The 11,738-nt window shown below is 44.2% G+C and overlaps 1 protein-coding gene across 1 annotated transcript in view; it reads left to right on the top strand.

Annotated features, from left to right (window-relative positions):
* plxna3 (plexin A3) overlaps window positions 1–9,821 on the top strand; it is a 144,910-nt gene extending 135,089 nt beyond the window's left edge. Inside the window, exons 27-39 of the mRNA XM_079491626.1 lie at window positions 58–213; window positions 720–820; window positions 1,021–1,087; window positions 2,297–2,443; window positions 4,533–4,692; window positions 5,347–5,450; window positions 6,103–6,199; window positions 6,624–6,701; window positions 7,671–7,783; window positions 8,204–8,373; window positions 8,622–8,834; window positions 9,038–9,188; window positions 9,686–9,821. Coding sequence (XP_079347752.1) covers window positions 58–213; window positions 720–820; window positions 1,021–1,087; window positions 2,297–2,443; window positions 4,533–4,692; window positions 5,347–5,450; window positions 6,103–6,199; window positions 6,624–6,701; window positions 7,671–7,783; window positions 8,204–8,373; window positions 8,622–8,834; window positions 9,038–9,188; window positions 9,686–9,781 — 1,653 coding nt within the window. The 3' untranslated portion in view covers window positions 9,782–9,821. The remainder of the gene's footprint in view (window positions 1–57; window positions 214–719; window positions 821–1,020; window positions 1,088–2,296; window positions 2,444–4,532; window positions 4,693–5,346; window positions 5,451–6,102; window positions 6,200–6,623; window positions 6,702–7,670; window positions 7,784–8,203; window positions 8,374–8,621; window positions 8,835–9,037; window positions 9,189–9,685) is intronic.
* Window positions 9,822–11,738: the final 1,917 nt, after the last annotated feature.

The raw sequence follows: 11,738 nt of genomic DNA, 5'->3' as shown, positions 1-11,738 counted from the left end.
TGTGTGTGTGTGTGTGTGTGTGTGTGTGTGTGTGTGTGTGTGTGTGTGTGTGTGCAGTCTCCAGCTAACGTAGAGAAGTCTCTGCGTCTGTTCAGTCAGCTGTTGAACAACAAGAATTTTCTGTTGACCTTCATCCACACGCTGGAAGGTCAAAGGTCATTCTCTATGAGAGACAGAGGCAACGTAGCCTCGCTGCTAATGGCTGCCCTGCAGGTACATGCCTCATGTTTATTCATGAGTTCATTATGTTTATTAACATGTTCATTATGTTTATTAATTAGTTTATTATAGTGTTTATCAATGGCTGCTCTGTAGGTACATGTTTATGTATTTATTATGTTTTTAAATTAATTTCAGGTTATTAAGGTTTATTATAATGTTTCAATTACTACAATTAGTTAATTATGATGTGTATTAATAATAATAATGATAATAATAATTATTATTATTATAATAATAAACTTTATTTATAGAGCACCTTTCATGCACCTTTCAAAGCAGCGCAAAGGGAAAATCATAAAATCTAAAAATGTCTACAGAGGCTGTCTGCGACGGTGCTGATTATTCCAGTTGGCCCGTAGAAGCAGAAAGCTGCTTCACCATATTTTTTAGATGCCATTTTTGTAGGCACCTCGAGCAGTCCAGCAGTGGCGGACCTGAGGGGGGCGAATGGCTGCTCTACAATGTGATCATATGTTCATGTCATGATAATATTCCAGGGTCGTATGGAATATGCTACGGTGGTGCTGAAGCAGCTCCTGGCTGACCTCATAGAGAAGAACCTGGAGAACAAGAACCACCCCAAACTACTGCTGAGGAGGTACCCCTGACCCCTGACCCCCCTGTAGTTTTAAACTGTTGATACAGTATTCAGTCAAGCAAAAATACCCTAAACTACTGCTAAGGAGGTGTGTGTGTGTGTGTGTGTGTGTGTGTGTGTGTGTGTGTGTGTGTGTGTGTGTGTGTGTGTGTGTGTGTGTGTGTGTGTGTGTGTGTGTGTGTGTGTGTCTCTCCTTACAGGACAGAGTCTGTGGCTGAGAAGATGTTGACCAACTGGTTCACATTCCTACTACATAGATTTTTAAAGGTATATTTGCATGATGTGATTGCTGGTGCTCTCAGGACGTCTTCCGACCAAGGACTTCTAGCACAGTGGTTCTCATATCAAGGACCTCTAAATTAGTTTGGCCGCGGAAAAGTGTTGTGCCAAAATCTCCATATAAGATTTGTGGTGTTAACATTTTCAAATATATTCAGACATTTTTAAAGAATGTCAAGATGTTTTGAAAATATTTGATTGCCAATCTACAAGCTCACAACGTGTCACAGATACTTGCAGATTTTTGGCGCACCACACCATCGTACGACGGAGAATAAATCAGGCTTGCAAACCGGGAATTCTCAGTCTGAACTAGGCTAGAGAGTGAATTCTCAGTCTGAACTAGGCTAGAGAGTGACTGAGCCTTTGCAGTTTGTAGACACACTCTTTGGAGTCACCTTCTCCTGGCAATAAAAACGAATGTGCACTCAGTTGATTGTTTTAAAAAGCTACTAAAAACTCCCTTGTTTCACAAGCACTTTGTTGTGTGATGGGTTCATCCATGCAGTTATTCATGTCTTAAAGGAGAATTCCATACTAAACGGCTTTCTTACCTTTCTTTGTAGTTGTTACGTCCCCACCAAAGAGGTCCAGATGTTATTTTGTGCAAAAGCTCCTTGTTGGCTATTTCCCCTACATAAGCCCTAAACTAATTGCATTGAATTGAATGGGAATTGAATGGGGCTATGGGGTGTTGTGCTAATTCGCTTATTTCCATCGCTCAAAATTATATATTTTTTGTATATATCCTCTCTTCATAATGTAAATAATATCCCAAGCGGCACACTTTACTACTAATTTTGATGGAAATAAGCAAATTAGCACAACACCCCATAGCCCCATTCAATTCCCATTCAATGCAATTCATTGAGGGCTTATGGTAGGGGAAATAGCTAATAAGGAGTGTTTGCACAAAAAACACCTGGACCTCTTTGGTGGGGACGTAACGACTACAAAGAAAGGTAAGAAAGGTAAAAAAGCCTGGAATTCTCCTTTAATGTTTTATCATTTCTTTCTGTTATCTTACTATTATACGGTTATTATTATTTATTTTTATGTACTGATGATTTATGTAATGATTCACTGTACAGCACTGTAACCCTGGTTTTGAAAGGAGTTTTATGAATAAAATGTACCTTAAATGTATCTCTCTCTCTCTCTCTCTCTCTCTCTCTCTCTCTCTCTCTCTCTCTCTAGGAGTGTGCAGGTGAGCCTCTCTTCATGTTATATTGTGCCATCAAGCAGCAGATGGAGAAAGGTCCCATCGACGCCATAACGGGAGAGGCCCGCTACTCCCTGAGCGAAGACAAGCTCATTCGACAACAGATCGACTACAAGCAGCTGGTGAACACACACACACACACACACACACACACACACACCCACACACACACACACACACACACACACACACACAACTGGGAGCTGATGGTACAGTAGGTGTTGCACTCCACCTCAGCTTCCGCGCCACAAATTTTGATTAGTCCCCATTCAATCATTAAAAGGGGCACTAGCCCCTCCTATATTCAGCTATAGTGTAGATTTTTGTCCTAAGACAAACATTAAATTCCCATTAACAATGAAGCAATAGATGAATCACGAGTGTGATTTTTTTTAAATATAATATACCTCTAAAAGAAGGGCGTGTTATTTAAATTGTCAGCCGCCAGATTTATCAATACACGTCCGTTTGTACGCTGTGATTGACAGGAATAAATCACACGTGAGCCCCGGTTCTTATACAGTACGTTCACATTGATGAATGAGGGCCAGTCTCACCATTATGACCGCAGTGTTATCAACCGACCCCATGTTCTACAGCGGCCCTCAGGGTTAAGCCATTTAAGTATCCCTGGTTTAGCGCCAAAAATGGATAGACACCCTCGTTCTCAGATGATACCGACAATATGTGACTGACCTACTTACACACACACACACACACACACACACACACACACACACACACACACACACACACACACACACACACACACTGCAAACACTCCACAAACACAGACCGAACACCACATATCTATCTGCGTGTCTGTCTGTTTGTCGGATAAAATATGATGTTATTATGAGTGGTGACATCAATAGGGTTATCGATCGGTCGTGAGGGTTTTGTAATGGCCGACCTATCGATCACTGTCCTGATATCATTGGTATTGATGAGGCCTATAATGTCTATGCTATTAATCATTCTGCTGATCAATAGTGTGACTGAAAGAGACCATGTGTCTGATGGAAGTAGGTCAGCAGGCGCCGCATGCGCACACACACACACGCACACGCACACGCACACGCACACGCACACGCACACACACACACACACACACATGCGCGCACACATGCGTGCACACACGAACACACACACACACTGAGAGACACACACTCGCCTGCTTCCCGCTCTTTTCTGTTGCTGACTTAACGGTTGCTATTTTCGGCGAGTGACACTGTCCTAAACGGAAGTATAAATCAGGCTTATCTTTTCTTCCCCCCCAGCATCAAACACTCTTACTCTACTTATCTCTCACTGATTAAGCCCACGTCTTAATCACACCGTGGGCACACATCTCTCTCTCGCTCTCTCTTTCTCTCTCTCTCTCTCTCTCTCTCTCTCTCTCTCTCTCTCTCTCTCTCTCTCTCTCTCTCTCGCTCTCTCTCTCTCTCTCTCTCTCTCTCTCTCTCTCTCTCTCTCTCTCGCTCTCTCTCTCTCTCTCTCTCTCTCTCTCACTCTCTCATGGTAAATGGTGCATTTATATCGCACTTTCATCCAAAGCACTTAACAATGTGCATTGTATTCACACATTCACTCACCAACAGCAGAGGACACCATGCACCAATTGGGAGCAGTTAGGGGTGCAGTCAGTGTCGTGCCCAAGGACACTTTGACAGTTAACACACAGGGGGAGCAGGGGGGGGGGGTCCCCTTGTAATTCCGCATTAGTCCGACAACGTGGCTTCGCATGCCGGTTAGGGAGAGGGTTAGTAATAAAAGAAAGTAATGGGGCAAGTCGGACCAACACAACGTCAGAATAATGCCCTTGATCTGAGCTGGGGATCGAACGGAGAACCTTTTGATTACCCAGCGGCCACTCTACCTCCTGAGCCACTGCCGTGCTCTCTCTCTATCTTTGTGTGTTTATCTCTCTCTCTTTGTCTCTCTCTCTCTCTCCCTCTTCTCCCTCCCTCTTCCTATTACTTTCAAATACAAATCCTCTCTCACACTTGTGCCAGCGATTTTCCTCCCCTGTGCCAATGTTGCCAACCCCTGATGTAACGTGTGTGTGTGTGTGTGTGTGTGTGTGTGTGTGTGTGTGTGTGTGTGTGTGTGTGTGTGTGTGTGTGTGTGTGTGTGTGTGTGTGTGTGTGTGTGTGTGTGTGTGTGTGTGTGTGTGTGTCGGTGTGTCGGTGTGTCGGGACGGACTGACAGACTCTGATGTGCATCCCTCCGGAGGGGGAAGTGGGCACGGAGGTCCCGGTCAAGGTGCTGAACTGTGACACAGTGACGCAGGTCAAAGACAAGCTGCTGGACGCCGTCTATAAAGGAACCTCCTTCTCCCAGAGACCCCAGGCTGACGACATGGACCTGGGTGGGTAACACACATGTTTACTACCGTCATTCGTCCAATGATTGGCTTAAGACCTGCTACAAATGCCTTCTAACTCTAAAACTTTTCCGTGCCAAGCACCCCCGGAATTCATATTTATTTGGCCGCGGGACTCCCTTCTGAAAATGTTTGTGTTAAAAATTCAAATAGGGTGAGGTCGCGTGCACGCGTCCGCCTTGGTGACGGCAAACTGCTGGGCGAGCAGATCAACTATGGAATGAATTCTGTACTGGCCATATATGGAGTGTGTCTTGAGTGTACAGGGTTTAATGAGGTCAGATCAACATATGGAATGTCAGAACGGACTGACGGCCATATAGGGTTGCTTGTCACACGAATCGACGGAACGACAGACAGGTTTTACAGGTTTTCATAGTAATCTGCAACCTATGGTCGCAATAAAAACATACATCTGCTATTTTTGTGAATCACTGTTCTAATAAATAATAAATAAAACTCTGTAATGACTGGATTGTTAGACTTGTATATGTGGTTTATGCTGTGTGTGTGTGTGTGTGTGTGTGTGTGTGTGTGTGTGTGTGTGTGTGTGTGTGTGTGTGTGTGTGTGTGTGTGTGTGTGTGTGTGTGTGTGTGTGTGTGTGTGTGTGTGTGTGTGTGTGTGTGTGTGTGTTGCAGAATGGCGGCAGGGCAGGTTGACTAGAATCATTCTTCAGGATGAAGACGTTACAACGAAGATAGAAAGTGACTGGAAGCGACTGAATACACTGGTCCACTACCAGGTACACACACACACACACACACACACACACACACACACACACACAAGCCGCCATTGGTGGCACAACTAACTCTCTAATAGAAGGCTCTGGTTCAAACCAAGCTGATCCCGATGTGGGTAGACCAAAACTCTGATTTTGCCTCGGCAGTGTGAACATCTTTGTAAATCAAATTTGAATCCCATTCCTTGTTCAGACTTAATGAATTGCATTTTTTATAGCGCTTTTCCAAGTGCTCAAAGCGCTTTACAATGGTTCATTCATTCATACATTGGGAGGTGAAACCAATCCAAGTCCCTCACACGATTTCACCATTGATCATAATTCACACATCAGTAGATGTGTATGTATGCGTTGCGTGTGCATGTACACCTGACATAAATTAACCGTAATTACACATTACATTAACTGTAATTACAACAAAAATCTACTATGTATAATTAGGCAGGCACACACACGTTCCTCAATCGTATCATAATTCCATGCTGGTGCATGGAATTATGATACCATTCATAATGCATTCACCCCCATATGCACGCATGCACGCACACACACACACACACACCCGCACACAAATACATGCACAACTACACACACAAGATGAATGTGGTGACTGCTGATTGGTTGATTAATTGATTGATTGATGTGTTGCTAGGTGACAGATGGTTCTCTAGTTGCCTTGGTGCAGAAGCAGGTGTCAGCCTACAACATCGCCAACTCCTTCACCTTCACACGCTCGCTCAGTCGTTACGGTAACACACACACACACACACACACACACACACACCCACACACACACACACACACACACACACACACACACACACACAGCACACACACACACACAATTAATATGTATGTTATTTTCCTTCAAGGTCTTTTAAACTATTGAACGGAGGAAGTTTTCTCTGAACACACCTGAGATTCCTCTCTCTCTCTCTCTCTCTCTCTCTCTCTCTCTCTCTCTCTCTCTCTCTCTCTCTCCCCGTCTATCAGTCAGTTTGATGAATTGCTGTGTCTCTTTGATCAATATTCAATCTCTTTCTCTCCCCACACATCTCCTCTCATCTCTTATTCGCTCCCCGTATCCCCACTCTCTCTCTCTCTCTCTCTCTCTCTCTCTCTCTCTCTCTCTCTCTCTCTCTCTCTCTCCACTCTCTCTCTCTCTCTCTATAGAGTCATTACTTCGCACGTCCAGCAGTCCAGACAGTTTGAGGTCCAGAGCTCCAATGATAACGCCTGACCAGGAAACAGGTCACATTATTATTATTATTATTATTATTATTATTATTATTATTATTATTATTATTATTATTATTATTGATTAGTGTTCTTCTTAACAACAATAATCATTAGACCTATATGATCGTATGGGGGAAGTTCAGCTTGTTTCTGCCCAAGTGGTCAGACTTGAGCGGTTAGGGGCTTGCTCAATGCTCAGGGACACCTCAACACATTGCCAGGGGCTGGGAATTTAGCTATGGCTGCTCCTTCTTCTTGTGACCAGAGTTGAAACATTGCTGTAGGAAATATAAGACATGTTTATAGGGACTGAACTGTGATGTTGGTAGTAATATTAATAGTAGTAGTAGCAGTGGTGTAAATTAACTAAATTAATTTACTCATGTACTGTGCTTATTGGTATCTTCAGTGATTTCACTTAATTCAAATATCACTTTTATTTTTTTTATTTTTGGGATAATCCTCCCTACGATAGAGTGCGCTGACCATATAAGGTCAGCACACCCCCAGTCATGATCGAGCGGGGGCGGGCCTGTTGCGTGTCCCCCCACTGTAGAGTGTACATGTGCACATCTTACCGGGGCGGACCGTTTCTTTTTCTCCAAATGACCCAAATCACTGAATGCTCCTTTAAGTACAATTTTGAGGTATTTTTACTTTAGTGAAGTATTTTCAAATTACTGTACGTTTACTTCTACTCCACTACATCTCAGAGGCAAATGTTGTACTCCACTACAATAATTTGAAAACTTTAGTTACTTTGTAGATTTCGATTATTATTACAAAACATACATTAACCACTTGAAAATAGCCGATCTACAAGCTCACAATGCGTCTTGTAATTTTACTCAAGTACATTTTTAATTCTGGGCTTTTACTTGTAACTTGAGTAGTTAAACAATTGAGTAGTTATTCCACCACTGAGTAGTAGTAGTAATAGTATTACTAATAGTGTTAAATGTGTATTTGTGTTGTGTGTAGGTACTAAACTGTGGCATCTGGTAAAGAACCATGAACACAGTGATCAGAGGGAAGGAGACCGGGGCAGTAAGATGGTCTCTGAAATCTACCTAACAAGACTACTGGCTACTAAGGTAGTTATACACACACACACACACACACACACACACACACATACACACACACACACACACACACTGCATCGATTGTATTCAAGAAAGACAAACAATAGAAAAGCAACACAGGCCGTCTGGGCTTTTCTTATGTACTGTCTATCTGTGCAACATCATTGGCCGCCCGTTGGGAGACCAGACGTAGATGGTGAGTATTCATTCCAATGGGAGAAGGGATCTGAACGACTAAATATTGGACGAATCTTCCCAACATTTTGACACTAAAATTGTTTGGCTTTTTTTTTCAAAGAGACAAATCAAGAGAAAAGCCAAGATCTGACGGCAGACACTGCCCACTTGGGCGACCAGACCACTATCTTCCTAAATGAAGCGTCTTTGTTTGTACTTACCGTAAGTGTTGTTTGGTCCTCCCGCCCATAGGGGACACTGCAGAAGTTTGTGGACGACCTGTTTGAGACGGTGTTCAGCACGGCACACCGCGGCTCTGCGCTCCCATTGGCTATCAAGTACATGTTTGACTTCCTGGATGAGCAGGCAGACAAACGGCAAATCACAGACCCAGACGTCCGTCACACATGGAAGAGTAACTGGTGAGACTGGCACGCACCCAACACACACCCGGGTTCAAATCTGCGGTAGAACTTGAAAGTTCCATTAACCTTTTGAAATAACACTCTGAAATAACACTGTCTGTCTGTCTGTCTGTCTGTCTGTCTGTCTGTCTGTCTGTCTGTCTGTCTGTCTGTCTGTCTGTCTGTCTGTCTGTCTGTCTGTCTGTCTGTCTGTCTGTCTGTCTGTCTGTCTGTCTGTCTGTCTGTCTGTCTGTCTGTCTGTCCAGTCTTCCGTTGAGGTTCTGGGTGAATGTGATCAAGAACCCTCAGTTTGTGTTCGACATCCACAAGAGCAGCATCACAGACGCCTGTCTGTCCGTGGTGGCGCAGACCTTCATGGACTCCTGCTCCACGTCCGAACACAGACTGGGGAAAGACTCCCCGTCCAACAAGCTGCTGTACGCTAAAGACATTCCGAACTACAAGAGCTGGGTAGAGAGGTGAGCGCAACTTAAAGGTCCACGTAGTATAGTAACACAAACGTGTGTGTGTGTGTGTGTGTGTGTGTGTGTGTGTGGGTGTGTGGGTGTGTGTGGGTGTGTGGGTGTGTGTGTGTGTGTGTGTGGGGGTGTATTACAGGGACATTTCTAAGATGTCCTCATAAGTATAGTAACGTAAACGTGTGTGTGTGTGTGTATACTAGGTATTACAGGGACATTTCTAAGATGCCCTCCATCAGCGATCAGGACATGGACGCCTACCTGGTGGAGCAGTCGCGTCTCCACGGCACCGAGTTCAACACACTGAGCGCGCTCAGTGAGCTGTACTTCTACATCAACAAGTACAAGGAGGAGGTGAGCCGGGGCACGGTGCTGATTCTGTTTAATCTGCTACACCAGTGGCTCTCAAATTGGGGTCCAGGGATCCTCGGGTGTCCTTATGGGGCTTCCAAATTACTTACTGGGTGTGTAAGCGGGGAATGCTGAAGGGAGGAGTAGGATGGAGGCTTTGGGTCCTCCCGGTGGGGGCTCCTCACTGGCAGGTGAGGAGCAGTGACAACACACAGAAATGTGTGCGGGTAGGAACTAATAGGCATAACAGTATTTTGTGGAGAAATAATTAAAATAATTAAACATTTCCAAAATATCTAATAGTCAGTTATTGGGGTGCCGCCCCTTTACAACTGTATTAATCAATAGATATATATTATTTATTATATCCCGGTAATTACTTTTCAGTTTCTAATTATTCATGTCCAGTTACTGGCTTGAAACAACGGGACGGACTGGAGAATGACACAACACACTGGCTTTAAATGTGCCATCATGTCTACCTTGTCCCTCCCTCACAGATCCTGACAGCGCTGGACAGGGATGGATACTGTCGTAAACACAAGCTCAGACACAAGCTGGAGCAAGCCATCAACCTGATGTCTGGAAGCAGCTGAGAGCAGGAGACACACGGACAGATGGACAGACAGATGGATGGGTGGGTGGGTGGGTGGGTGGGTGAATGGATGAATGGGGGAGGTAGAATGGGAGAGGGGGAACTAGGGTTGGGGGGGATGAACTGATGGATGTCACAGCCACTGCCCCGGCCCTTTTTAATTGGGGCCACTAGAGCCCCATCCACAAGCGATCTGGATGGACTTTTGCAGACGGAGCTACTTCTGAACAACAAACTCAACTTAACTCCTGGAGTTTGATTTGAATTCTAAAACTTCATAGCAGGTGCAAACAAACAAACAAACAAACAAACAAACAAACAAACAAACAAACAAACGGTGGATCCAAAACCCGCTTCACTGTCACTATGGGAACCAGCCATGGTATGAACGGCGAGGAGGGAGGCGTGGCTGCGGAAGGATCCAGAAACTAGGTTGAAGATTTTTAGGGTCGAGTCATGAAGTTTTAACTGATGAACACAAAACAAAAAAAGAGAGAGAGAGAGAAGATCTATACCTGTCTTGAAGATTAATGAACCTGGTCTGGAAGTTTCTAAAGGACTCCACCTGGCCAGTGTGAGTGACCCCGTGAGTGTTTATATCGATGGCCCAGTTCGGAAGCATCCGCAATCTAGGTCGACGTTCGGAAGGTAGAGTCAAGTTTTGACCTAAGGAAGTGGGAGGCCAATCAACGATGCATCCAAAACCGCTGGCCAGGCCTGGTGTTGGAACTAAGTATTTGACCTGACCTTCAAATCCATGACCTGGAAAAGCTCTGGAGACTTTGAGTTAGAGAGAACGAAGCCTGAGTTGAACAGAAGACGCTTTATTTGACTCGACCCTGGAGTTCTTGTCCTAGTTGAGGATCTGGATGTTCTATAATGACGTTCTGTACAAAACCACTCTCTGGACAATCACTGAACCACAGCACACTGAGCCGAATGCCTACCAACCGACCAGAACCTGTGTCCATTCTCCTCTCCTCTCCTCTCCTCTCCTCTCCTCTCCTCTCCTCTCCTCTCCTCTCCTCTCCTCTCCTCTCCTCTCCTCTCCTCTCCTCTCCTCTCCTCTCCTCTCCTCTCCTCTCTCTCTTCTCACCAAACCTGACCTCAACCCCCACCATTGGTCAGTCCTACTGATCCCTGGCCTACTATTGGCCAGACAGACTTTTTATTAGTAATGTTACTGCCCGACCAATCAAGACTGTGGAATCCGCCAGAATCGTGAAATCGTTAATTACAGTTAAAGAAAAAAGACAATAACTATTAGACCGATCTGTCTGAACAGTGTTTGAATACATTCCAATAACAGGCACACTAACAGTATGTCTGTACGCCACACAGCTTTGTCACTACGGTGACTCGGGTTCGACTCCAGAAAAAAAAGATGAAGAAAAAAACAAATCCCAAAGCTGTTCAACCAAACTTTCCACTCAATCATAAAACATGACTTTTGCATCATCACTGTCAAAAACGTGAATATCTTGACCTTTCACACACACGTACATGCATAGACATATACACATACATACAGTACACAGCCATGTTATACCGCGCCATGCAAGCATTGACATGACCGCCAGGGGGGAAATACTGTGCAGTTACAAGCCAGTGCCATGTAAAGACCGGACCAGATCGCATGAGAACGGACCGGACTCGGACCAAACCCAGATCTGGTAGGAAAAACCAGGGACTGGACTATGAAGTAGACTGGACCGGAGCTGAACTCAAGAATTCAGTTTTAAAGATTTGTGGCTTCAATTGTGGAAAAAAGAAAAAAAGGAAAAAAAGAAAAAAAAAAGAAAATTACAATAAAATGGAAAAAAACAAAACAAAAAAACACACGATAATTAATTATAAAAGAAAAAAGATTTCAAACGGAGAAAACAATGAATATTGAAAAGTTAACATGTAATAAGAACTTTGTGGATTGGAAGGTTGGATTTAAAAGAACTTGTATA

Source organism: Electrona antarctica, assembly GCF_951216825.1.
Source record: "Electrona antarctica genome assembly, chromosome: 2".
In the NCBI taxonomy this organism is placed as follows: Eukaryota; Metazoa; Chordata; class Actinopteri; order Myctophiformes; family Myctophidae; genus Electrona; species Electrona antarctica.
Note: the sequence above shows the minus strand (reverse complement) of the source record. Positions and strands in the feature narration are given on the sequence as shown.